Raw genomic sequence first — 27,505 nt, 5'->3', positions numbered from 1 at the left:
GCGTTGGCGGTGGTTCAGGTCGGCCTGGACTCACCTGTGATGCCTCTGATATAAATACACCTGAGTCTCACTGCACTTCATCACAACACATGTGAAATGTACAACAGTAACACAACACATGCACTACACAATACAGGTGTGTGTGTGTGTGTGTGTGTGTGTGTGTGTGTGTGTGTGTGTGTGTGTGTGTGTGTGTGTGTGTTTCGTGATAGACGGATGACCAGGCCGAGATACAGTTACTGCCAGCCTCCTGTCTCCATGGCAACGGGAATATATAACTATATATACTGTTGGACTTGCTGCCCTTTGTGTCTCACACACACTCTCACAGTCGAACTGAGACATTTAAACTCAGTCAGTGTGTCCCAGTGTAACCCCCGACCCCCCCACCCCCACCCCCCCTTGTGACTTCCAGTGCGACGAGCCAAACTCTCTTCTCTCTTCTTCTTCTTCTTCTTCTTCTTCTTGGCCATCTGTCCGGCTCTGGACTCTTCTGTCATCCGGCCTTTTCACAACCTGTCAAACACACACAGAGAGAAAACACAACCACACAGTCAGACAGGAAACAGAGTTTACTCTGTCCTCTGATTGTTTTACATTCATCAAAATAAAATAACATAAAATATAAAGTATAACCCTCATACAGGAAGTGAGGAGAGGACGAACAGAGAGAGAGACTGAAGTAAAAAGCAGTGAAGCAGACTGATAGTGAAGGAGCTGGATGGATGGAGGGAATAACAGTGGGGGACAGAGTGGGGGGGTGTAAGAGTTGTGAAAGAAGTCATTGAGTAACTCTGAGGGTTTACATGGAGCCAAAACGCCTTCAGACACAGCAGAAGAATCTGAGAGCGAGCGGCTGTTTCCACACTGAGGAGGCTGAGCATGTCAAGGATCAGTCCACCTTAAAACAGCAGAGTTTCCTCCAGCTTCTCATTCAGGTGTAACAGAGGAGATCTGAAGGTAGATGTCCATGTGTTTGTGATTATAAAGCAGGTCTAGGTTCTATATTAATACTGTGAAAGTATCAAAGCCTCAGTCCACAGAGAAATGCACACAGCCTGTATTCAGACACTGAGCCTGGAGCTTAAATCTGTAACAATGCATCAGGTTATAATCTCACCATATGGTTTGTGTGTAAAATCTTAATCTGCAGAGTCACTACAGCTGTTAAACAACTGTACTGCACAGTACTGCACAGTACTGCAGTAACAATACAGTATTCCACAGTAGAAGTATAAAGTGGAATGAAATAGAAATATTAAAGTAAAGTACCTCATATTTGTCTTATTGACTTTCCACCTCTGTCAAACAGAAGTCATGGTGCATTTGTTGGGGACTATTTTCAGCGGCGGATTAAAACACATTTGGTGCTGTAGTGAGTATTTTGGGCAGCAGGTGTGTGTGTGTGTGTGTGTGTGTGTGTGTGTGTGTGTGTGTGTGTGTGTGTGTGTGTGTGTGTGTGGTTAGATAAACTACAGTGTGTGTTCACGGTGATGAAGGATCATGTGACCAGTGACGGGAGCTGTGAGGCTCAGAGGAGTCGGAGACATCAGGCTGTAGGAGACATGGAGGAGTTTTCATGGGATTCATTTATAATAATAAAAATATACAAGACATCACCAGACGTCTTCTTAAAGTTTGGGTTCACTGCAGTGGCAGATCTGAACAGGGGGTGTTGAGGTTGCCCCCCCCCCCCCCCCCGGCCCTGCTGGAAATTCCCGCCTCAGAGCAGCAGCACACTGTTGATGGAGGTAAAGTCATTATCACCACCATTAGCCACCAACACTGAGCTCTGTGTGGGTTTATCTCTGGTCTGAGTCCAGACCCTGAGTCACCAGAGGAACTTCTCTCCGGCTGCTGTTTGTGTGTCTGTGTGAGGGAAAGCAAAGACAGCAGTGTTGTTGTTGGACCAGGTCCTGGGTGAAGTGTGGATGGAGAACATGTGGTGTGGACGCTCACTCATTTATTTTATTGTAGTTATTTATTATTACTCTGTTTTGTTTTAATTATATTTGAACCTAAACCTGCTTTATCATGAAAACACACATGGACATTTCCCCTCAGACTGTTTGGACCTTTAATGTTCTAATGAGGAAGAGGAAGAGTCTTTAAGAGTCAATTTAAAACTGTTAATTAAGGCAATTAAAAAGCTTTAATTAATCACTGATTCATTTTCTGATGCAGAGGCAAAAAAGAAAAGTGGAGATAAACAGACACAGTTGGTCAGATTATTACTGTGGCTTTTTAACCTCTTCTGTTTTTTTTTATTAAATGCATTTCCTCAACAGCTTAAAACTGACAATGTTGATTCAACTGATTTTGTTTCTTTGTGCAGAGGAAATGATGGTGGTTCCCACTGTCACATTCACCTTCTGCTGACTTACTGTTGTTGTTGTTGTTTTTGTTTTTGTTGTTGTTGTTGTTGTCATTGTTGTTGTTGTCGTCGTTGTGTAGCAGCCGAGCCGTCAGACTTCACTCTGACTCTACAGTGAAGCAGATTATCAAAGCTCTAAATCCACTGTGATGATATCTGACCCTGTTCATTCACAGCAGCCTCACACACCTGTTACCTCACCGTCACAGCTTCTTCTCTCTTCTCTCAGCAAAATAAAATCAACATGAGACAAAGTGAAGAAATGAAAGTGGAGATGAGATGAATACAGACTCAGAATCAGTTTATTACAGACGTCGAACAGCTGGTGAGCTGAGCTGTAGAACTGAAACTCCACAGATCCCATCGATGACTGTCAGCTCTGTAGATCCTGATCTAATGGATGAAAATGTCTGATTCTATTCACGATCTCTGAAGGTTTGATTGTTGTAAATCAAAACTCCAGCAACACAACAACTTTATTGTTGGACCAACAGGTTTCAGCTCCTGACCTTCATCAGGGTCATGACCCCAGTTTAATTGACTCTTTCCTCCTTTAAATTAATGCTCAGTAACAGTAAAGCTCTTAACTCAAGCTCTTCTATTTCATTGTGCAGTAACATTTGACTCAGAACCACAGTTTTGTTGAATGTGTCTATAACTTATTGTTTTTTCAGATATTTGTTGTTTTAAATATTAACAGTAGTTTCCTGTTTTGGGAGGAGAATATGATTCATATAAACACAGTCCAGTAAAAGTTGTTCTTCATCATAATGAGACTTTCACTCAAAAAAAAAAATATCAAAACAAAAAGTGAGAGTTTTGAAGCCGGTCAGCTGTGACTGCAGCTGTCCTCCTCCTCCTCCTCCTCCTCCTCCTCCTCCTCCTCCTCTTCTTCTTCTTCTACTTCTTCTTCTACTTCCTCCTCATGTTTATGTGGCAGCATGAAGCTCTTCACGGTTCCTGGCTTTCAACGGTTGTAAATAACCTGAGTTCTGTTTGTGTTTCAGCCCAAACCCACCAAGGGCCGGATGCGGATCCACTGTCTGGAGAACGTGGACAAGGCTCTGCAGTTCCTGAAGGAGCAGAGGGTTCACCTGGAGAACATGGGCTCCCACGACATCGTGGACGGAAACCACCGCCTCACCCTGGGCCTCATCTGGACCATCATCCTCCGCTTCCAGGTAAGAGGCCGCCGTGCAAGTTTGCATCCCGAGAGGACATGAACTTATTCAGGCATCAGAAGACAGCACAGCTGATGTGGGTCAGGTTGGTCATTAATGAGCCTCGTCATGTCCAGATTGAAGTTGGCTAAATTAGCCACCGGGGGCCAACATCCCCATTCACTATTTTGCATCCCAAAAACTTCGCTGAATCCGCTGTGGATATTAAATCTACCAGTGTGGCCTCCTCAGGGACTCTGTGTTGTTAAGTGCTCTTTTGCATCCCTGAATTAATAAAATGCATATAATCACATATTCAAATTGAGGGGGCCCCACTGAGCCATTATCCTTCACCTGTAGTTATTGTTTGTTGTTACTATTTTGCATCCCATTCAAATCAAATATCTCAAAAGCGACATTACTTTCAACATCCAAGCAACAGAATCACACAAATATACAAACAAGCTGTGATTTTTGTGTGTCCCATCAGAACCTCTTACATACCATGAATTAGTAACGGTTTGATTTTACCTCCCCAAATAATATTATACCTCATATTACATTGTTGTTCTGGATGATACTGACAACAACTATTGAATCCCCACATAAGTAAAATTAGTTCATTCTGTCTGGATATTTTGCATCCCTAAATGGGATAAATGAGTTCAGTTTGGTGGGATTAAAATGACCCAAATAAATGTGGATTCACTATTTTGGATCCGAACATTAATAAAACACATATGGACAGTTCATGATGAAATGAGTTGCTCATTCTAAAGGGAGGCAAAAAAGTTGAAATATAATCAGTTTGTGAGCTGAAATTCTTAGATTAATCAAGTGAGTGTCAACCATCTTTTTCAGCCAGTTATTTCTGGGATCCACAGTGACGTAAATGCAGCTGCACAAAATTTTAGTTACAGTTTTTGGTGTAAAGTTTAACTAAACTACAGCTTCTAAAGCTGAGTTGGAGCAAGATGTTAATCTTTATTATGATGATTCATTTTCATTTTTAATTAAAGATAAAGTTATTTCTGCAGATATGAGAGCAGAGTTTTAATAAAGTAAAATCACTTCTAATCCTAAAGGTTTGACACGTTGCTGAGTCTTGAATAATTTACCCAAAGATTCAGAGTCGTCAGTGAAAAGACTGAACATTTCCTTCACCTCAACAATCAGTCCTGAGCTTCTTCACTCCTAACATGACTAACTGTCTGTTGATGGGGTTGTCGTGTCTCTGGATGATGAGGTCATCAGTAGGGACAGTGAACAGTCGGGAAAATGGGTGAAAAGGATTTAGATGTTCTTAAGCCGTGAGGATTAAAAAAGTGTTTTTAGTGGTTTTAAATCCTGCGACGGAGGAGCGAGGGTGAAATGGAGCCGAGTGACAGACGGACGTGTGTGTGTGTGTGTGTGTGTGTGTGTGTGTGGGTGTGTGTGTGTGTGTGGGTGGTGTTGATGTGGCTGGTTTGTGGCTCAGTTGTGTTTCACGCTTCTGTCAGACAGAAGCTGATCGATGTCAGTGAAGGTGAGATGAGACTTTGTTTTTCTGTTTCTCAGGACGAGAGACTTAGTTTGGACAGTTTTAAAATGTGAGTAGACATTTGGACAGTTTTAGTAACTGAGGACATGTTGGGAAGTGAGGACCAGTCTCTTTAGAAAGTTTGGACATTTCTGGATAGAGGAGACATATTTGAGAAAGCATGGACAGTTTTGGAAAGTGAGGTGATTTCTGGTCTTCAAATCATCATGTAAGGGCTCAGAGTCAGTGGTTGAGGGTTTGATGAGATCTACATTAAGGTTGGTGTGAGGTTTTAGGGAACATCTTACATTAGGGAATGTCCTCACAAGTATGGAAGGTCAGATGTGTGTGTTTGTGAGAGTGACAGTGAGGACATTTGTGCAAAGCGAGGACGTCCTGGTTGATCTTCACTTTCTTCAGCTGGTTGTTTTAGGTTGTGTGTGTGTGTGTGTGGTGCATCTCTCATTTTGGATTCATAGAAAAGTCTTGTGTGTTGGTTTGTTCTGTGGGCTAAGGTGTAATGCTAAGTTCAAGGTCTTTGGGGAAAATTGGACAAAAGCAGCAAGTTGGGAAATTTTCAGAGCCATTTAATTTGTTTAATCTCTGAGTGAACTTTGTTGCTCCTGATGTTTTCAGGTACAGTTCATATTTCATTTAAGTCATAACAATCACTAAACACAAACTGAACATTCATCTGATACTGTGTGTGTGTGTGTGTGTGTGTGTGTGTGTGTGTGTGTGTGTGTGTGTGTCTGTGTGTGTCTGTGTGTGTGTCTCAGATCCAGGACATCAGTGTGGAGACGGAGGACAACAAGGAGAAGAAGTCGGCTAAAGACGCTCTGCTGCTCTGGTGTCAGATGAAGACTGCAGGGTGAGACTCAGACTACATTTCCCATCAGCCCTGGCGCCTCCCGTCCCCGTTGGATTTCCACTAGAATCTAAATCTGACCCAGTAAAAGGCTGGTGGAGGCCGACAGGCTGCTGGTCCCATCAGTTTAATCACACTGACATCACTAAATGAAAGTGATGTCATGTGACCATTAAAAAACGGTGCACTGTCTGACGAGCTGTGATTTCCTCTTCCTGTCCAGGTATCCAAACGTCAACATCCACAACTTCACCACCAGCTGGAGAGACGGGATGGCCTTCAACGCTCTCATCCACAAACACAGGTGGGAACCTGAACTCATCGCACACCTGAACTCATTCATTAATCCATCCATGGGTCCAGGTCACATTAATTATTCATTAAATGAGTAGGAAACATCAGTGAAGTACAGAGAAAAATGTTCTATAACTGACATAAATTCATGTACTTCATAAATAATTTTAGGTCTTTCTTCCTCCTCTGCTGAGTATAAATATGAAAAGGTATTAAATTAATGTTTTGTTGTTAAAAAGGTTTTAAAAAGTCATTCTCATTTTTAACACTGAAACTCTGAAAAGCTGCACATTCAGGCTCCTGATAGTCTGTGTTTTAAAATCTTCCAGTTTAGAGCAGCAGATGGTAAAATATAAAATGAAAATCAGATTTATCAGCACAGACAGTTTGATCAGAGAGAGACACAAACAGATTAAACATCTTTGGTTCGTCTTCAGTAAAAGTTCACACAGTGAAAACAGTCGACAAAGTGACGGAGATCAACAGATGAACAGAGCTCAGGCTTCTTCAGGCTTCATGAACTGTTTCTTTTTCTCAGAGACGAGAATAAGATTTAATAAATGATGAAAGTAACAGTGACTCCTCCTCCTCCTCCTCCACACTGCTCGCTCTGTCGTTTCTTTCCCGACCGTCTCAGCTGACCCGTCAGCAGACTCAACCTCAAACCTCTGACATTAACTCTGTACATATTTCTTTACGCTGATTGAACTGAATGGAGCTGATGTTCATTCAGTCTCCGTTTCCTGAAACTCTGATCATCACAGTCAGTCACATTCATCCACGTCCCCCCTCTGCACGGCTTTTACTCTGAGATGGCCAACATTATGAGGTCAAAGATCACAGCTGCCAGATGAGACGGTGTTTGTTCTGACCCCAGAGGGCAAGAAATGAAAACTAATTCAAACTGGGAAACATGAGCTGGAGAGAAAATATTTTACTCAAGATGAGTAAAAAAATAAATATTGTAAAGTTAAAATAAATTTTTGTTGACTGGACTTCGGTGTTTTTCATCCTGGTTAACCTTCTCCTGTTTGTTTGTTTGTTTGTTTGTTTGTTTGTTGTCTTCAGACCAGACCTGATCGACTTTGATAAGCTGAAGAAATCAAACGCTCACTACAACCTGCAGAACGCCTTCAACCTGGCCGAGCAACACCTGGGCCTCACCAAGCTGCTGGACCCCGAGGGTGAGAGAGGACACACACACACACACACACACACACACACACACACACACACACACACACACACACACACACACACACACACACACACACTAACCCTGACCCTGACCCTAACCTTAACCTAAACCTAATTCTAACCATAACTCTAAAACCAAGTCTTAACCCTCAACATGTGATTTGAAGGTGTCTCAAAAAGTGAGGACCGGCCAAAATGTCCTCACTTTCCCAAAATGTCCTCACTCTGTTAGTAAAATACTTTTTTTGGTCCTTACTATGTAGCAAGTACAAGTACACACACACACACACACACACACACACACGCACACACACACGCGCACACACACATGCATACACACACACACACGCACACACACATACAGACACACACACGCAATCAAAATCAGTGATATGTATGATTATTTAATGTGTGTGTGTGTGTGTGTGTGTGTGTGTGTGTGTGTGTGTGTGTGCGTGCGTGTGTGCGCAGACATCAGTGTGGACCACCCAGATGAGAAGTCCATCATCACCTACGTCGTGACCTACTACCACTACTTCTCCAAGATGAAGGCTCTGAAGGTGGAGGGGAAGAGGATCGGGAAGGTGATCCTCTGACTCCCTCCGACATTAAAGAACCATCCTGTTGTTGTTTTGTTTTTTTTAAACGCGGTCCCTTTGTGTCGTGTGTCGTCCAGGTTCTGGACAACGCCATCGAGACGGAGAAGATGATTGAGAAGTACGAGTCTCTGGCGTCCGACCTGCTGGAGTGGATCGAGCAGACCATCATCATCCTCAACAACAGGAAGTTCGCCAACTCTCTGGTGGGAGTCCAGCAGCAGCTGCAGGCCTTCAACACGTACCGCACCGTGGAGAAACCACCAAAGTCAGTAAACGCTCTGAAAACTTTAAACTGCACCAGATTTTTCCACAGGTCTGTGGTGAGGCGAGGTGCATGATGGTAGTTAATATCAACGCCATCAGCAGGTGGAAGAAGTTAAAGCACTTTAAAACAACTTCTCAAAGTCATAACTTGGTCAAATCTGAACACACACACACAACACACACACGTTTAGATTCAGTGTGACGTCTGCTCTCAGAGGACATCACTACATCCGAGGTCCATCACTTATAGTCGCTCATAAACCTGCTTAGAAAACAGAGAGAAAATCGCTCCATGTATTTTCAGAACCTGCCTGAGAATAATCACATTTTAAAGTTTCCCTCAGAATCAGAATCAGAATCAGAATCAGAATCAGAATCAGTTTTATTGCCAAGTATGTTTTCACATACAAGGAATTTTTTCTGGTGATTGGTGCAATTGATCAGCAACAGTGGGGCTCTCTAGCCTTGTTGATGAGGCTAATAGCAGATGGGAAGAAGCTATTTTTGTGGCGAGAGGTTTTGGTCCTGAAGGACCGCAGCCTCCTGCCAGAGGGGAGTGTCTCAAAGAGTTTGTGTCCAGGGTGGGAGGAGTCAGCTACAATCTTCCCTGCACGCCTCAGAGTCCTTGAGGCGTACAGGTCCTGGAGGGACGGAAGATTGCAGCCGATCACCCTCTCAGCAGAGTGGATGATACGCTGCAGTCTGTTATTGTCCCTCTCCGTGGCAGCAGCGTACCAGATGGTGATGGAGGAGGTGAGGATGGACTCAATGATGGAGGTGTAGAAGTTCACCATCATAGTCCTTGGCAGGTTGAACTTCTTCAATTGCCTCAGGAAATACATCCTCTGCTGAGCTTTTTTGATGAGGGAGCTGATGTTTAGCTCCCATTTGAGATCCTCTGTGATGGTGGTTCCCAAGAAGCGAAAATGCTCCACGGTAGCCACGGGGGAGTCACACAGGGAGATGGGGGTGGGTGGGGCTGGGCTCTTCCTGAAGTCCACTATCATTTCCACTGTCTTCAGAGCGTTTAGCTCTAGGTTGTTCTGCCTGCACCAGGTCACCAGACGCTCAGTCTCCCACCTGTAGGCAGACTCATCGCCATCAGAGATGAGTCCAATGAGAGTGGTGTCGTCTGCAAACTTCAGGAGCTTGACAGACTGATGGCTGGAGGTGCAGGTGTTGGTGTACAGGGAGAAGAGCAGAGGAGAAAGAACGCAGCCTTGTGGGGATCCAGTGCTGATGGTCTGGGAGTCAGACACGTGCTTTCCTAGCTTCACGTGCTGCCTCCTGTCAGACAGGAAGTCGGTGATCCACCTGCAGGTGGAGTCAGGCACGCTCAGCTGGGAGAGCTTGTCCTGCAGCAGAGCCGGGATGATGGTGTTGAAGGCAGAGCTGAAGTCCACAAACAGGATCCTGGCATAGGTCCCTGAGGAGTCCAGGTGCTGGAGGATGAAGTGGAGAGCCATGTTGACGGCGTCGTCTACAGACCTGTTGGCTCTGTAGGCGAACTGCAGGGGGTCCAGGAGTGGGTCAGTGATGGATTTGAGATGGGACAGGACAAGGCGCTCAAATGATTTCATGACCACAGAGGTCAGGGCAATGGGTCTGTAGTCATTTAGTCCTGTGGGCCTTGGTTTTTTGGGGACGGGGATGATGGTGGAGGATTTGAAGCAGGCTGGCACGTGGCAGGTCTCCAGTGAGGTGTTGAAGATGTCCGTGAACACTGGAGACAGCTGATCAGCACAGTGCTTCAGGGATGATGGAGAGTCAGGACCGGCTGCTTTGCGGGGGTTCTGCTTCTTAAAAAGCCTGTTGACATCTCTCTCCAGGATAGAGAGAGACGTTCCTTTGGTAGGGGAGGAGGGGGGTTCTGATGTGGCTCTGATGTGGAGGTTAGTGTCAGGCTTGTCCCACTGTCTTTCAAAGCGGCAGTAGAACTCATTCAGATCGTTGGCCAGACGGAAGTCGTTAGTGGAGTGGGGGGGTTTAGGTTTGTAGTTAGTGATCTGTCTGAGCCCTTTCCAGACAGAAGCAGAGTCATTGGCTGAGAACTGGAGCTGAAGTTTCTCAGAGTACAGTCGTTTAGCTTCTCTCACCGCCTTGCTAAACCTGTACTTGGACTCTTTAAACTTGTCCCTGTCCCCACTCCTGAAAGCTTCCTCCTTTTGCCTCCTGAGCTGACTGAGCTTAGCTGTGAACCAGGGTTTGTCATTGTTATAACTCACCCTGGTGCATGATGGGATACAGCAGTCCTCACAGAAGCTGATGTATGACGTCACAGCCTCTGTGAACTCATCCAGACTGTTGGAAGCAGTCCTGAACACCTCCCAGTCAGTGCAGTTCAAACATGCCCGCAGATCCTCTATGGCTTCACTGCTCCACTGCTTCGATGTCCTCGCAACAGGTTTACACAGTTTTAGTTTCTGCCTGTATGTGGGAATCAGGTGGACCATGACATGGTCAGAGTGGCCCAGTGCAGCCCGGGGGACGGCGTGATAAGCACCACTGATTGTGGTGTAACAGTGGTCCAGAGTGTTCCCCTCTCTGGTCGGGCAATTAACAAACTGTCTGTATTTGGGCAGTTCATGACTGAGGTCACCTTTGTTAAAGTCACCAAGGACAATAACTACGGAGTCCGGGTTGGTCCGCTCCACACACAGTATCTGGTCTGCGAGCGCCCGCTGTGCCTCCTGCACGTTTGCCTGTGGTGGGATGTAAACACCGACCAGGATGATTGAGGTGAACTCACGGGGGGAGTAGAAGGGCCTGCAGTTTATGATGAAAGTCTCCAGGTCAGGAGAACAGTGCTGCAGGATCACTGTCACGTCTTTGCACCAGCCACTGTTTGCATAAAAGCAGATTCCTCCACCTTTGGTTTTGCCGGACAGCTCTGTGTCGCGATCCGCTCTGAAGAGTTGGAAGCCGGCCAGCTCCAGCGCAGAGTCCGGAATCGATCCACACAGCCACGTCTCCGTGAAGCACAGAACGGCAGATGAGGAAAAGTCTCTGTTCTTCTGCACCAGTAGCTGAAGTTCATCCAGTTTGTTGGGCAGTGAACGCACGTTGGAGAGAAAGATACCTGGGAGAGGTGTGCGGAGTGCGCGCCGGCGGAGACGCGCAAGCGCACCGGCACGTTTTCCTCTCCTCCGGCGTTTCACTGCGAGAGCAACGGTCAGTGCACCTCTGACCAAAATGTCCAATAATCCCACAGATGAGTCGAGAAAAGTAGGAAAAAAATCCACTGGAGTTGTTTCTCTGATATTAATGAGCTCTTCTCTGGTGAAAGAGCTCCACACACATCACAGTGACACAGTGACAGGTGTCTGAACATCCATGTGTTCAGTGCAAACAGGAGCAGCCAACAGATAATTCAGCTGATGAGACCTGAGAAATGAGCCGGAGTCTAATTAACAAGTTGTTAATTAGAGAAAAATCTCTGCTGTGTGACACGAGTGTGTTTAATTATCTCAGCGAAGAGACCCACACAGTGTCATGTTCTGAATCCACTAATGAAGAAACAACACACTTCACACTGATACAGTGAAGTAAACACGATGTAAACATCTGACCTGGGGAGTCACTTCTCCAAGGTTCAAGAAATGTTGAACTAATCTGAAGTTCATCAGGATGAAACATTAAAACCAAATAAACACAAACACAAGTTTTGCATCTCCTCTCTCAGGCTTCTCTCTGGAGCTCTAGTAACAACAGGTCAGTCAGCCAATCAGAAGAGAGGATCTGAGCCTCTGTTCTGATTGGCTGACTGTTTTCTGAGTGATCCAATAAAAATACAGCAGATTTCAGGTAAACACTCAGAGAAACCAAATCCTGCAAGGTTGGATGGTGGGTCCAGGTGGGTGAGGCTTGGGGCGTGGCTGCAGTTACTTCTTAACACAGTGACGCTGTGTGATGCTTACACACCTGTTGACTCTCTGATTGTGTGTTTGTCATGTGTCTGTGTGTGTGTAGGTTCACAGAGAAAGGAAACCTGGAGGTTCTTCTGTTCACCATCCAGAGTAAGATGAGAGCCAACAACCAGAAAGTCTACACCCCCCGAGAGGGCAAACTCATCTCTGACATCAACAAGGTGACTACACCTGCTCTGATGTCATCAGTCACTGACCATGTGACTACAGATGTTACAAATGTTTGATTGACTCTGGATTTTTATGTTAATTTCAACACCGCATGGAGAGATAGTTAAAATCAAACAAAAAGACAAAAAGACTTATTATTATTCATCAGTAATGTCAAAGTTATGTAAGAATTAGTCAAATTAAAAGATAATAATTAATAATAGTAATATCCATCCATTAAAATCCTTTAAAACTAAACTGATGAATTGATTATTGATCGATGTGTGGAGAGGAAACATTAATCCGTTGTTTGTGTTGCTGTTTTGTTGATATTGTGTGTATCGCTTGTGCATGTGTGTTTGTTTTAGGCGTGGGAGCGTCTGGAGAAGGCGGAGCACGAGCGGGAGCTGGCCCTGAGGACGGAGCTTATTCGTCAGGAGAAGCTGGAGCAGCTCGCCAGACGCTTCGACCGCAAAGCCGCCATGAGGGAGACGTGGCTGAGTGAGAACCAGAGGCTGGTCTCCCAGGTAACAGGCGTGTTTTTGGCATGTTGTCACATTCAACTCTATTTTTAACCAAATAAACTTCACGCGCTAAAATATGTGTCGAACCAGATTCACACAGATTCTTATTTCTAACAGATAAATCAACATGTTCATCTCCTCTCCTTGTTTCCTTTCCTCTGTCCTCTCCTTGTTTCCTTTCCTCTGTCCTCCTCCAGGATAACTTTGGCTTCGACCTTCAGGCCGTTGAAGCTGCCACTAAGAAACATGAGGCCATAGAAACAGACATCGCAGCCTACGAGGAGCGAGTTCAGGTCAGTGATGTGTTCAGGCTCAAACCCAGGATTAGACTCTTTGATTAAATAGGCACAGACATTGATTGTACACTGAAGTCTGGACAGGATGGGTCAAACCTGATTAAACCATGATGGGATTGGTCTGAACTTTGAGGCGATGGATGAACATGATGATAGAATGATGTGAAATGTTGAAAGAGTTGGTTTAAATCTTGAGACGGGTGCAGACTATTTCCTGGATCTGAACCCTGTTTGGAAACACTAAAATCTGTTTCCTAAAGTGAAATCTGTCTTTTGTTGTACCTCCCTCCCTCCATCCAACTGTTCTCTTCCTCCCTCTCACTGGTGCAGGCGGTGGTTGCCGTGGCAAAGGAGCTGGAGGCGGAGAGTTACCATGACATCAAACGCATCACGGCCAGGAAGGACAACGTGATCCGGCTGTGGGAGTACCTGCTGGAGCTGCTGAAGGCCCGCAGACTGAGACTGGAGCTGAACCTGGGCCTGCAGAGAGTCTTCCAGGAGATGCTCTACATCATGGACTGGATGGACGAGATGAAGGTACTGAGGGGGGGCGTGACCCCGAATAATTTCCTGAGAACATTATCCAGTAAAATCCACTGAAGAAGCTGTCTCAAAATGAACCTGTGTGTGATTAAGTAAGAAGAAGATGGTCTGACCTCTGACCCTGGTGTCTCTCCTGCAGATGCTGCTGCTCTCTCAGGATTATGGGAAACACCTGCTGGGTGTGGAGGACCTGCTGCAGAAACACGCTCTGGTGGAGGCCGACATCGGCATCCAGGCTGACCGAGTCCGAAACGTCAACAGCAACGCTCAGAAGTTCGCCAGAGACTCTGAAGGTGAGACAGACAGATGTTTTTGAGCATCTGTATTTTGCAGAGATGAGGACAGTCATCATCTCTCTCCTCTTCCTCCTCTTCCTCCTCCTCAGGTTACAAGCCCTGTGATCCACAGATCATCATGGATCGAGTCGCTCACATGGAGTTCTGTTACCAGGAGCTGAACCAGCTCGCAGCCGAGCGGCGAGCTCGCCTCGAGGAGTCCCGTCGCCTCTGGAAGTTCTTCTGGGAAATGGCTGAAGAGGTTATTTTTACTAATTCTGATATGATTATTTATGTTGAGGGTCTGAGGATCAGCCTCTGAGTTTGTTCTGAGGTGATGTAACCGAGGCCTGGATGTGTCTGTGGTGTGTAGGAGGGATGGATCAGGGAGAAGGAGCAGATCCTGTCATCCGAGGATTATGGGAAGGATCTGACGGGCGCAGTGCGACTGCTGAGTCAGCACAAAGCCTTCGAAGACGAGATGAGTGGGCGAGCTGCTCATTTACAGCAAACCATCAAACAGGGCGACGAGCTGGTGGCCAACAACCACTTTGGAGCCGACAAGATCAAAGAACGAAACCAAGACATCCAGGTACGCTGCACCTGCACTGAGACTTTCAACTTCAAGTCTGTTTCTACTGTAACACAGTCACTGTATCAGATGCTGACCAATAAAAACATCTTATCAGGGTCTGTACAACTGAGGACACTGAGATCTCGTCCTTGGTATTTTGTGGGATGAGTTTTTTGAACCTGTTACTCTCAACAAGGTCATTTACCACTGACTACATCAGCTTTTATTTTGAAATTGTGGAATCAGCTGTAGTACGTCATGTATCCTGTGGTTCATGTGGCTCTTTGTTCACCTTCGGAAACCACAATACAACCAGTTATTTCTTCACTCTTTTGGTTGTGGTTGGAGGAAAACGCTCACAGATGCAATATTTGATCAGTAAACAGCAACAATAAAAAACCTGCATGTTGGTCACATGACCTGAAAACGTTCCCGCCTCCTTTGTTTGTTTGATTTTACTTTTGTAACATTTCTGTGGTTGGAACAAAGAAAAATCTCTAAACTGAGGAAAAAAAATCCTTCCTCAAACACCCAGAATCTAAAACCTCTCTTCTTCCTCTTCCTCCCCCTCCTCTGTGCTGCAGGAGCAGTGGGCGGCTCTGGAGCGTCTCTCTGCCGTCCGTAAAGCTCGTCTGGAGGAGGCCTGCAACCAGCACCAGTTCCAGGTGAAAACATTTTCACACGTTTTTATTTCTTGTACAAAATGACTGAAATTAAGACACTGGTAAAAGGAAGGTCTGCAGGATAGATGCTGACACCTAAAGCAGAAAGACGACTGTTCCTGGACTGATTATTGATTGTTGATTATTGATTATATAAAACTTGACCCTCTGTCTGCAGGCTGACGCTGACGACATCGACACATGGATGCTGGACGTGCTGCGGATCGTCTCCAGCGTCGACGTCGGCCACGACGAGTTCTCCACTCAGGCTCTGGTGAAGAAGCACAAAGACGTGGCCGAGGAGATCGGCAGCTACCGTCCCGTCATCGACGCTCTGCATGAACAGTCCCGCACGCTGCCACCTGAGAAGGCCGACTCTGAGGAGGTGAGACCGACGGACACCACACACAGGAAGTAAACTCATGTCCATCCTGTGGTTTTTCTGGAGGCTCTGGACTCGCTGACGGGCTCTGGTTGTTATTGGTCGTGTGTCTGCAGGTTCAGAGCCGGCTGGCGGGCATCGAGGAGCGCTATAAGGAGGTGGCAGAGCTGACGCGGCTCAGGAAGCAGGCGCTGCAGGACGCTCTGGCGCTCTACAAGATGCTGAGCGAAGCCAACGCCTGTGAGGTGTGGATCGACGAGAAGGAGCAGTGGCTCAACAGCATGGAGATCCCTGAGAAGCTGGAGGACCTGGAGGTGGTCCAGCACCGGTGAGGACCCGACCGCAGGGTTTAGTCTAAACGGCCTTTAGTTTTTGTCAGACTTTTAAAAACAGGAGGTGATTTGCAGTAAAAACAACTAAAGAGTAAAGAAGAAAAACTTTGGAGTTAATTTTAATTTTGACAAAAGCTGTGTCCAGTTACTGAAGACACAACATTAAAGGGAAAGTCTGATAAATATCCTCAAGTGATGTCACTGGAGTCGGAGTTGAATTGTGGGTAAGGTAGGCAGCAGGTTTTGATAAGGCAGCAGAATGTGTGGAGTTTACAGTGTTTCAGGATGTGATGGTGCCGTGTTCCTTTAACAGTAAATCTCTGTGACTCTCTCTGTCCAGCTTTGAGAGTTTGGAGCCGGAGATGAACAATCAGGCATCCCGGGTCGCCGTGGTGAACCAGGTTGCCAGGCAACTGATCCATAGCGGACATCCCAGTGAGAAGGAGATCAAAGCCCAGCAGGACAAACTCAACACCAGGTAATCTAACTGGGATTAAAGTTCTTTAAACTGGTTAAACTGGGATTAAACAGCAGACTGGAACAAACAGTGTGATATAACTGGGATTAAATGTGCAGCTAACTTTAGATGAAATGGAGACAAACCAGGTTAAATAAGGTAATAAACAGGTAAATCAGCTGAGAGTTATCAGGTAAACAAACCAATTAAACAGGAAGCTGACCTGTGATTGTGCAGGTAACACACCAGGCAGGTAGCTGGTCGGTGTCAGTGTATGTTGCTGATGGTGTCCCTGTCCGTCTGTCCAGGTGGAGTCAGTTCAGAGACCTGGTGGACCAGAAGAAGGACAGTCTGAACTCAGCTCTGGGCGTTCAGAACTACCACCTGGAGTGTAACGAGACAAAGTCCTGGATCAAGGAGAAGACCAAGGTACCCGCAGGTCTCCTACAGGACTGTGACCCCCCCCTCAGTGACTGAACTCTGACCGCCCCTCACTCGCTCTCTGTCCTCCAGGTGATCGAGTCCACCCAGGAGCTGGGGAACGACCTGGCCGGCGTCATGGCTCTGCAGAGGAAGCTGACGGGGATGGAGCGCGATCTGGCCGCCATCGAAGACAAGCTGGGCGACCTGGGAAAAGAGGCGGACCGTTTGGCCTCCGAGCACACGGAGCAGTCTGAGGGCATCAAGGGACGTCTGGCTGAGATCACCAGCGTCTGGGACGAGATGAAGGTACGAGGACGTCTCAGGATGACATCAGGAGCGTCTTCACCTGACTTCAACAGCAAATGATCAGTGTTCAGTATCTCAGGGTAACCCTGATGGACTCCTGCTGAGTTTCAGAAACTTAGATTATGTCACACAATGAAGAGAAATACAAAACAATAAACTGATTAAGTTGCAGTCGAAGCCGTGTGTGAATCCTGTCATCAAACAAACTCCTCTTCTGTTTACAGGACACCATGAAGAACCGGGAGGAGTCCCTGGGCGAGGCCAGCAAGCTGCAGCAGTTCCTGCGCGAACTGGACGACTTCCAGTCGTGGCTGTCGCGGACGCAGACGGCCATCGCCTCCGAGGACATGCCCAACACGCTGGCCGAGGCCGAGAAGCTCCTGGCCCAGCACGAGGGCATCAAGAATGAGATCCGCAACTATGAGGAAGACTACCAGAAGATGAGGGACATGGGCGAGATGGTGACGCAGGGTCAGACGGACGCGCAGTACATGTTCCTGCGACAGCGGCTGCAGGCGCTCGACACCGGCTGGAACGAGCTGCACAAGATGTGGGAGAACCGGCAGAACCTGCTGTCGCAGTCCCATGCTTACCAGATGTTCCTGAGGGACACCAAACAGGCCGAGGCCTTCCTCAACAACCAGGTAAACCGCTGATCTCGTCACACCCGCGCTCGTAGCTTTGGTCTGAACCGCTGGAAACGGCCTGAAGTACATGACAATCCTGGAGTTTATGTTTCCTGCTTTGTGAAGAGTTTGTCAGTTAAAATCCCAGTTCAGTGATGGAGCCTGTGTGAAGCTGAGGAAGACGAGCAGCAGCCTCCACAGACGTAGACATTAAAACCCTCAGTTACTACAAACACATCTCCACCACATATGTACATGTTGAGGAAAATGTGGTTTTCCCATTAAAGTCAATGCAACCAGAGTTTTCTTGCAGCACCTTTAAAGGTCACTGAGGGAACTGCATCCCAGGAGACAGTTTACACAGCTTTAACCTACAGGAGTCAGATGGATGTAAGTTTCATCTCTGTGTCCAGTGTAGAGGTGCAGGATGTGGTTGGCTGAGCTGCCAGAGGCTGCCATCAAGTGGTGGAAAGACTTCATTACAACAACATGTTCATACAGACTCTGTGTTTCTTCACTGATTCCTCTTCATTTTAACACTAACATGGACCTGTGTTTCTCTGTCAGGAGTACGTCCTGGCTCACACCGAGATGCCCACCACTCTGGAGGCGGCTGAGGCCGCCATCAAGAAGCAGGAAGATTTCATGACCACCATGGACGCCAACGAGGAGAAGATCAGCGGCGTGGTTGACACCGGCCGCCGCCTGGTAGCTGACGGCAACATCAACTCCGAACGCATCCAGGAGAAGGTGGACTCCATCGACCAACGGTGAGCTGCTGTTAGTTTGACAGAGAATATGTTTACTGCAGTTGGTTTGGACCAAAGTTATTTTGTAGAGTTATTGTCAGAAAATTGAAAAATGAACATTTTAATTAATTAACTCTTCCACCAAACACTGACAGAGTAAAGCTTCTCATATGTGAAATTTGCTTGATTTTCTTAGTTTGCTGACAGTTTGTAATGACTGTAATGTTTGTAACTGGACTGAACTAAATCATTAACACTCTCCTGCCCCTCATTAATTACCTCCCAGCAGATCAGCTGCTCAGTGACTCAGGCTGAAAAGTTTAAGCTTTATTGTATCTAGAAAATGTCCGACACCTGCAGGTAAACCTTCCTAACATGTTGATTTTTGTTCTACAGACACAAGAAGAACCGAGCTGCTGCCAGTGACCTGCTGATGAGGCTGAAGGACAACAGAGACCTGCAGAAGTTCCTGCAGGACTGCCAGGAGGTGAACCTCAGATAATTCAGATTTAAAACAAGAACCCTGTGGAGAGCAGGAGCTGGTGTTTGTGGTTAGAAGCTGAGATCATTTGGTGTGTTTTTTTTGTCTGCAGCTGTCTCTGTGGATCAACGAGAAGATGCTGACGGCCCAGGACATGACGTACGACGAGGCCAGAAACCTGCACAGCAAGTGGCTGAAACACCAGGCCTTCATGGCCGAGCTGCAGTCCAACAAGGAGTGGCTGGACAAGATCGACAAGGTAGGAGGGAGGACAGGAGGGAAGCACAGAGGAAACAGGGAATGAATCTTTCTCTGCTACAACATGAGAAAATGAGTTTGTTTGAGTATTTTAAGCTTCCTACAAAGAAATGTGGTGACATCTTCTGTGCTTTAATGAGCTCATGAATTTCACCCTGAGCTGCTTCAAAGTTTAAAAGATGCCTTTATCTAGGAAGCAGAGATAGATATATGAGGAGAGGAAGAGGAGGACGAGGACGACGTGAACAGGCAGATCAGGGTTCATGATAAAAGTGAAGCGTTAGAAATGAAACCTTAAATGAAACATGCAGGTTTTGGTTCCTCCTGCAGGTTCTGGGGCTTCTCAGTTTGCTCTGATGCATGTTTATCTATTTCAAATCGTCTAAGTTAAGACGCTTTAGGGAAACTCCTCTTAGGCTTAAGAAGGTTCATAAGAGGGATTTCACGATCATCTTGACTTGAGACTCCTTCAGGAAATGAGGCCTGATCTCTTGCTGCGTAGTGATGAATGTCTGTCAGAATCATCAAGCTTCAGTGAACTAATCAGAGCAGAGCATTAAAAACAGATACTGTCCTTCAGGATGGGCAGACGCTGATGGCAGAGAAGCCAGAGACAGAGGCCATGGTGAAAGAGAAGCTGGCGTCCCTGAAGACCATGTGGGAGGACCTGGAGTCAACCACCCAGACCAAGGCCAAGTGTCTGTTTGACGCCAACAAGGCCGAGCTGTTCACCCAGAGCTGCGCTGACCTGGAGAAGTGGCTGGCCAGCCTGGATGGACAGCTGCAGTCCGACGACTACGGCAAAGACCTCACCTCCGTCAACATCCTGCTCAAGAAACAGCAGGTGAGGGGCCGGGGCCCAGTTTACCTCACAGCTCTTCAGATACATGAACGTGAACCGGGGGGGGGGGGGGGGGGGGGACGGAGGTGTTAAAGTGTGTGAACTGTCCTCAGTCGTTCATGGAAACAAACTGTAGGTTTCAGTTTGACAGCAGAGTTTCTCTTCTACTGAGAGAAGCTGACAAACAAAACCAGAAATAGGAACTGAACAACTTCTACAGTGAAAAATATGATTCCTGTTTGACTTTGACTCATGATCCCTTAAAGGACAGCTGCACTATTTTTAAGTCTATCTTAAAGCTCCATATTTAACTCTTCTTCTGTGGTTTATCTGAAGTGTTGATCTCCATCAGAAGATATATTTGTGGTTTTAAGAACCAAAAACCATCTCAGTGTAGCTTTACATCTCCTCTCTCAGGCTTCTCTCTGGAGCTCTAGTAACAACAGGTCAGTCAGCCAATCAGAGGAGAGACTCAGAGCCTCTCTCAGGGCTGAGGGCAGTGACTGCTTTGTTGTGACATCACAAAGTTCCAGAAGTCCTGACGGCTGGTTTTAAGGCTCAGTTTCTGAATACAGGCTGTGTGCATTTCTCTGTGGACTGAGGCTTTGATACTTTCACAGTATTAATATAGAACCTAGACCTGCTTTAGAATCACAAACACATGGACGTCTGCCTTTAGACTGGATGGAGCTTTAAATGAATCCTCACAGGCCTGTATGTGCACTGAATGAGTCACTGGTCTTCTTGGCCTAAGAGCAGTCTCATAGATGTAGATGTTAGCATGACTGAGGCCTCTTGGTCATTGGGCTGTTTTAGGTCAGGTACTTCCTGAAATAATTAGGTGTCAGGTGTATTATTTAATTTTACCTACCTGCATAACTGTGGTCCTAGACTGAGTTATTATACTGAAACAGACAGTGATTGGTCTAAATTAAATGTGTTCCTGCAGTTTGACGTGTTTCTGAAGAGAATCATTAAATTGATTAATTAATAACGTTTGTGATCCAAAGCTTTAAACTCACTTCTCCATTTCTACAGTCAAGTAAGAAGAGAGAGTAGTTAAAGCTCCCTTTACATAATTCATCCACTGGTGCACACACACACACACACACACACACACACACACACACATACACACACACACACACACACACACACACACACTCCGCTCACTCACTCAGTGGTTATGTAATCTTTCATTTGATGTGCTACGAGCCAACACTGTGTCTGAGAAATGTTCAGTGTGTGTATGTGTGTGTGTGTCCACAAGTAAACGGAGACAGAGCTGGAGAGTATGAAGCCGTCTGAAGAATGACGTTGGTATTTTCAGTAGAGCAGCTTCTCTTATCATCTGTCCTCTCTCCAGGTCTGTGTGTGTGTCTGTGTGTGTCTGTGTGTGTGTGTGTGTGTCTGTGTCTGTGTGTGTGTGTGTGTGTGTGTGTGTGTGTGTGTCTGTGTGTGTGTATGTCTGTGTGTCTGTGTGTGTGTGTGTGTGTGTGTGTGTGTGTGTGTGTGTGTGTGTGTCTGTGTGTGTCTGTGTGTGTGTGTCTGTGTGTGTGTGTGTGTGTGTGTGTGTGTGTGTGTGTGTGTGGGAGAGAACGAGCGATGAAGTGTTAGAGGGAGATCATTAGCAGAGTGTTTGATGTGTTGAGAGAGGAGAGAAACGATTCCTCTGCTCTGATTTTAATCCAGCCTCCACCTGTGTGTGTGTGTGTGTGTGTGTGTGTGTGTGTGTGTGTGTGTGTGTGTGTGTGTGTGTGTGTTTGTGTGTTTTTTGTGTTTCTCTCTGATGCCTCCTCGCTGTTGTTGCTCCGTGTGGCTGATGGAGACGATCCTCTCTTGATTTTTATTTTAGACCAGTTGTTGTTTTTAGATATTTTCTCTTTTAGAGGTTAACATGGACTTTAACGTGGTCGAGGAGAAGATGAGTCTGTGAAGGATCTTTTATCTTTGTAATAACTTTTGATTTAAATCTATTTTATTTAATTCATTTCATTTATTTTTGATTTTTTTATTTTTCTACATTTTTCTCTTTATTTGCTCCTCACCAAAATATTTTTGTCAGCATTTCAGCACTTTCCTTTTTCTATTTTTTTTCTTTTTAATCATTAAATGAAAATTACTCAAGGTCCACTTACAGCTTTTTACTGCATCTCATGGTCTTCTCCAGCAGATGGGATTTGCTCAGTTGTCATGGAGGCAGCTCATATTTCATATTTATTGTTAGAATTTCAAATACTTTTTTTTTTGTTTTTATTTAAACTTGAAAATGTATTTTATGTGTTGTATGATTTTTTTATTCTTTTATTTTGTGAGAACTGCCCTTTTTATTATTTTATTCTCAGTTTATTCCCACAGAAAGTGTTTCAGTGCTTGTCGTACTAATACTGATGCAGCAGTGTGACCTGTAACTGTCCTCCTCCTGCAGATCCTGGAGAGCCAGGTGGAGGTGCGTCAGAAGGAGGTGGACGAGCTGCAGAGCCAGTCGCAGGCCCTCAGCCAGGAGGGGAAAGGCTCCGAGGAGGTGGACGGCCAGAGGGTCAGCGTGGAGAGGAAGTTCCAGTCCCTCCAGGCGCCGCTGCAGAAGAGACGAGACAACCTCATGGCCTCCAGAGAGATCCACCAGTTCAACAGGGACGTGGAGGACGAGATCGTGAGTAGAGCATCAGAGCCTGGACGGGGGCGGGGGGCACAGGACAGGAAGTAAAATGTGTTGTTGACCTCAGTGGCGTCTAACCTGGGTAAGAAAGAACGTGACTGAAAAAAGGAACCAAGATTAGTGTGTCAGGGGAAGTCCTGCAGCGCTGTTAGTGGTAGAAGAAGTAGAGGTATTACAGTAGTGTTGCCAGTAATGGTGGCAGCAGTGAATGTAGTACTCATAGTAACAGCAATAGTATTAGTAGTAGTAGTACTGTAGTAGTACCAGGCTAGCAGACTATTAGTATCAGTAGTTATAGTAACAGTAGTAGAAGAAGCATTAGCAACAGCAGTAACCATGCTAGTAGCATGCTAGCATTCTTTCCCATTAGACATAACAGTAGTAATAAAGCAGTAACAATGATAATGTGAAATGTGTGTGTGTGTTTGTCTTTAGCTCTGGGTTGAGGAGAGGATGCCTTTGGCCACGTCAACCGACCATGGACACAACCTGCAGACTGTACAGCTGCTCATCAAGAAGAACCAGGTACACACGCACACACACACACACACACACACACATACACGCACACACACACACACACACACACACATACACACACACACACACACACACGCACACACACACACACACACACACGCACACGCACACACACACACACACACACACACACACACACACACACACATACACACCTACCTTTACCTGGTTCTATGAAAGTAAAGGACACAATAAGACACAACTGACAAGCAGTTTACGAAGTGTTTACAGCGTCATACAGTCTCTTCACTAAACCCTGACCCTGACCTCTGACCCTCACAGACCCTGCAGAAGGAGATCCAGGGCCACCAGCCTCGCTTCGACGACATCTTCGAGCGCAGTCAGCACATCCTGAGAGAGGACAGCCCGACGTCCGAGCTGATCCGCCAGCGGCTCGCCGAGCTCCAGTCGCTATGGGAACAGATCAGGAAGGAGACGGAGAAGCGCCACACCCGCCTCAGCGAGGCCCACGAGGCCCAGCAGTACTACTTCGATGCCGCCGAGGCCGAGGCCTGGATGAGCGAGCAGGAGCTGTACATGATGTCAGAGGAGAAGGCCAAGGTGAGGGAGGGGTCATCCCATAGTTGTTACTCCTGTCAGATAATTAGAACCTGTAACTATAACTGTAGCGCACAAGAAAACAAAAAGACAACAAAATTACACTAAATCGTGGGTGTTATTAACATATCAGTATTTAATTTTTTAAATATTATGGTTATTATCAGTACTGGTGAATCGCAACAGCCCTGAGAATATTAGCATTAGCATGCCAGCTAGTTGTTACCATAGAGTTCTATTTAATCTTAACATGCTAATGTTAGCACACCTGTATGTTTACAAGCTAATGTAGCATGTGTATTAACAAGCTAACATTTTGTGGATAAAATAACAGCCAGATGGATAAAATAATTTTAACAACCTTGAAGATAATTAATATGAAACAAAAAGAGAAACCAGTGTTTAAAGGGGTGAAAAGTTTGGTTTTCAGTGCTGTGCTCAGGATCACGTTGCTCTGAGTCTCTGCCCTCTGGGTCAAAAAGTTCCTGTTTCTTTGTTTTAGTTTTGTTCACCTGCCAGTTCCTCACTTTGTGTGAGTGTTTCTGTGAGTTTGGTCAGTTAGTTGGTGTCTGCTGGTTCTGCTGTGTCTCTGCTGGCAGTACATTCAATACTTATCTCATATTACTTCACTACTCTGTTAACGGCCTGAAAACGAGAATGTTTCAGTTGTATTCTCTGGTTTCATTTGAGAGTTAAGTAGTTTTGGTTTTACAGTGTTCGTCTCTAACTTTCAGCTGAAAGGTCACGTTCACAGTCTGTAAATCAGGTCGTATTAAACTGCTGATCACTGAAGGTGACAGGTTGAGTCTGACCTTGAGTTTGTGTTTTGAAGGGAAACATTTCCTGGAACTAAAAATCTAATCTGCAGTTTCTCTTACATGTCTCTCTTTTCCAGGGTCATTGTTCACCAGTCATTTTATTATATTTATACTTTTCTCTCCATCCTGTCTTTCTCAGTCTTTCTATGTTTAACTTATCTAATTCTCTACAGCTCTCATTTTTCTCCCTTTACTTTTTCTTACACTTCCATCTCTCTCTTTTATTTCCTTTGGGGTTTCACCCTTTGTCCTCCTTTATTTCTTTTTTTGTTCTTCTGGAGACGTCTAAGAGAACTGTGTGTGTGTGTCTCTCTCAGGACGAGCAGAGTTCGGTGGCCATGCTAAAGAAGCATCAGATCCTGGAGCAGGCAGTGGAGGATTACGCCGACACCGTCCACCAGCTGTCCAGCACCAGCCGGGGCCTGGTGGCCGCTGGACACCCCGACAGGTGAGAGGGATCACAGGTCAAAGGTCAGGGCTTTTAGCTTTAGAAATGTTCAGGGAGAAAAGAAGGATGGAAAAAACAAAACTAGGAGAAAAAACAGAAGGAAAATAAGAGTCAGGATTTAAAAAGTGAGCAAAAGAGAAGGAACTGAATAAGACAGAATTAATTCCTCCTCCTTCTCCTCTTCCTCCTCCTCTTCCTCCTGCAGTGAGCGTATCGGGATGCGTCAGTCTCAGGTAGACAAGCTGTACGCCGGGCTGAAGGATTTGGCGGAGGAGCGCCGGGGGAAGCTGGACGAGCGTTTCCGTCTCTTCCAGCTGAACAGGGAGGTGGACGACCTGGAGCAGTGGATCGCTGAGAGGGAGGTGGTGGCCGGGTCCCACGAGCTGGGGCAGGACTATGAGCACGTCACCGTCAGTGCAACACCTTCATCATCAGCATTTTATACTCTTTCATTTTATAGGCCCAAATTTTAACCAGTTGAATTTTAGTTCTGTAAACGTTTTGTGAAGATTATATTTATTATTTGGATAAAATAATTTCTTATTGATTAATTTCAGATGTGTTGTAGTTTGGCATCTCTAACAAACTGGAACCTTCTGTTTCTTCCCTCCATCAGATGCTGCAGGAGCGCTTCAGAGAATTTGCCCGTGACACCGGGAACATCGGCCAGGAGCGCGTGGACGGCGTCAACCGCCTGGCGGACGAGCTGATCAACACCGGCCACGGCGACGCCGCCACCATCGCGGAGTGGAAGGACGGCCTGAACGAGGCCTGGGCCGACCTGCTGGAGCTCATCGACACCCGGACGCAGATCCTCGCCGCCTCCTACGAGCTCCACAAGTTCTACCACGACGCCAAGGAGATCCTCAACCGCATCCTGGACAAACACAAGAAGCTTCCTGAGGAGCTGGGCCGGGACCAGAACACAGTGGAGACCCTGCAGAGGATGCACACCACCTTCGAGCACGACATCCAGGCTCTGGGAACACAGGTAAAATTTCCCTTCTTCAGGAAGGATGGTTTGGAAATTTTCTGTCTGGAACATTCTCGGCATCAGAGTCGTCACATGACCCAGCCGCCTCTGATCTTAATGTTTGAAACCGACCTGAACCTGCTCCTCTTGCTCCTCTCTCAGGTGCGGCAGCTTCAGGAGGATGCCGTCCGTCTGCAGTCGGCTTACGCTGGAGACAAAGCTGACGACATCCAGAAGAGAGAGGGAGAGGTGAGCCTCAGTGTCAGGCAGCAGTGAAACGTAAACTGCATCAGGACTGGGCTCAGTTTACTTTGAATGCAATCAGGAAATCAGAGTGATGGATCTGTTTCACTATCGCCTGAGATACAACAACCTTTTTCCTATTTGCCACATGACTTTAGAGCTCAAATGATAGTTTTCATAGTTTTCTCAGTTTTCAGTATTTTTCTTCCATGTAGAAAACCTCCTTCTCTTACTGATTGAATTTGAAATGAATTGGACCCAGCACTGGTGTTAACGAGGTCACTGTAAAAGGCCCTCAGCCTCATGCATGCTGCACTGCTGCTGCACTAACTCTGCACTGTTCCTCCGCTCCTCAAACGACCTGCGTAGAGAACAAACAGGATGATAGCGAGGCCGTGAGTCAGGGTCGAATGGAGAAAGAACAAAAGATAAAAGATGCCAAACATGTGGCACTGTTCTTCAAATCAGTAACAGTAATTTTATTCATAATAAAACAACCAGTTGTAAATTAGAAAGGCAGTAAAATCGTACAGGGCGTGGTCAAAATGAAGTAAACACCATGATAAAGTCTCCTCACTAACATTAGTGTTGAACCTGAGGAACACACTGAGCTCACAATGACCAGGTCCTCTGGGTGAAGGATGATTTCCCTCAAAATCAGAATAACATTAAATGTTTTATTTTAGAAAAATGTCAGTAAAATGTGACTTTGATTTGATTGTAACAGTCAGTAGACAGACTGATAATAAATGTTTATCTTTGACCTTTCCTGCCTGTCGTTTTAAGGTGGATTTTCCAGCATCATCTACCTGAAAGAAACTACAGTCTATTAAAACTTTAGCTCATTATCTCCATCTGATGATTTCACCTGTTATTTCAAAAGCACTGAGCTCTTGTATAAACTGGTTATGTAGCAGGTTGAATCACTAAATGTGTTCAGACACAACGTGAAGTGAATTCATAGATTCACCTGTTGATGGGGGGGTGGGGGGTGGGGGATGGGGCGGGGGGTGAAAACTCTCTCTTTATGAATCAGCCAGGTCAAACTTCACTTGACGATCTGTCTGAAGACGCCTTTAGAGCCTGGTCCTGCCAAAACTCACGCTGTTCTTTTACCAGAGTGACAAAATGAAACCCTGCCGTGATAATATCCTCTGAGACGCAGCAGCTGAGTGAATGAACTTTA

General features: G+C 46.0%; 1 protein-coding gene across 2 annotated transcripts in view; it reads left to right on the top strand.

Moving 5' to 3' along the window:
* Nucleotides 1-27,505, top strand: part of LOC139622494 (spectrin beta chain, non-erythrocytic 1) — a 101,829-nt gene that overhangs the window by 58,706 nt on the left and 15,618 nt on the right. For both annotated transcript variants that reach the window (XM_071479820.1, XM_071479818.1), the window contains 31 exons: nucleotides 3,382-3,555; nucleotides 5,833-5,924; nucleotides 6,145-6,225; nucleotides 7,284-7,399; nucleotides 7,884-7,996; nucleotides 8,089-8,276; nucleotides 12,245-12,362; nucleotides 12,720-12,878; nucleotides 13,073-13,168; nucleotides 13,502-13,708; nucleotides 13,854-14,007; nucleotides 14,100-14,251; nucleotides 14,363-14,581; nucleotides 15,148-15,228; nucleotides 15,404-15,610; nucleotides 15,724-15,935; nucleotides 16,280-16,417; nucleotides 16,705-16,825; nucleotides 16,910-17,125; nucleotides 17,350-17,769; nucleotides 18,319-18,521; nucleotides 18,897-18,987; nucleotides 19,094-19,240; nucleotides 19,820-20,083; nucleotides 22,509-22,733; nucleotides 23,175-23,264; nucleotides 23,562-23,840; nucleotides 24,973-25,103; nucleotides 25,309-25,513; nucleotides 25,720-26,094; nucleotides 26,239-26,325. In XM_071479820.1, the coding sequence (XP_071335921.1) occupies nucleotides 3,382-3,555; nucleotides 5,833-5,924; nucleotides 6,145-6,225; nucleotides 7,284-7,399; nucleotides 7,884-7,996; nucleotides 8,089-8,276; nucleotides 12,245-12,362; nucleotides 12,720-12,878; nucleotides 13,073-13,168; nucleotides 13,502-13,708; nucleotides 13,854-14,007; nucleotides 14,100-14,251; nucleotides 14,363-14,581; nucleotides 15,148-15,228; nucleotides 15,404-15,610; nucleotides 15,724-15,935; nucleotides 16,280-16,417; nucleotides 16,705-16,825; nucleotides 16,910-17,125; nucleotides 17,350-17,769; nucleotides 18,319-18,521; nucleotides 18,897-18,987; nucleotides 19,094-19,240; nucleotides 19,820-20,083; nucleotides 22,509-22,733; nucleotides 23,175-23,264; nucleotides 23,562-23,840; nucleotides 24,973-25,103; nucleotides 25,309-25,513; nucleotides 25,720-26,094; nucleotides 26,239-26,325 (5,361 nt within the window). The remainder of the gene's footprint in view (nucleotides 1-3,381; nucleotides 3,556-5,832; nucleotides 5,925-6,144; nucleotides 6,226-7,283; nucleotides 7,400-7,883; nucleotides 7,997-8,088; nucleotides 8,277-12,244; nucleotides 12,363-12,719; nucleotides 12,879-13,072; nucleotides 13,169-13,501; nucleotides 13,709-13,853; nucleotides 14,008-14,099; nucleotides 14,252-14,362; nucleotides 14,582-15,147; nucleotides 15,229-15,403; nucleotides 15,611-15,723; nucleotides 15,936-16,279; nucleotides 16,418-16,704; nucleotides 16,826-16,909; nucleotides 17,126-17,349; nucleotides 17,770-18,318; nucleotides 18,522-18,896; nucleotides 18,988-19,093; nucleotides 19,241-19,819; nucleotides 20,084-22,508; nucleotides 22,734-23,174; nucleotides 23,265-23,561; nucleotides 23,841-24,972; nucleotides 25,104-25,308; nucleotides 25,514-25,719; nucleotides 26,095-26,238; nucleotides 26,326-27,505) is intronic.

Source organism: Trachinotus anak, unplaced genomic scaffold (genome assembly GCF_046630095.1).
Source record: "Trachinotus anak isolate AG129_WGS33_773 ecotype Australia unplaced genomic scaffold, CSIRO_AGI_Tana_v1 ptg000007l, whole genome shotgun sequence".
Lineage (NCBI taxonomy): Eukaryota > Metazoa > Chordata > Actinopteri > Carangiformes > Carangidae > Trachinotus > Trachinotus anak.
Note: the sequence above shows the minus strand (reverse complement) of the source record. Positions and strands in the feature narration are given on the sequence as shown.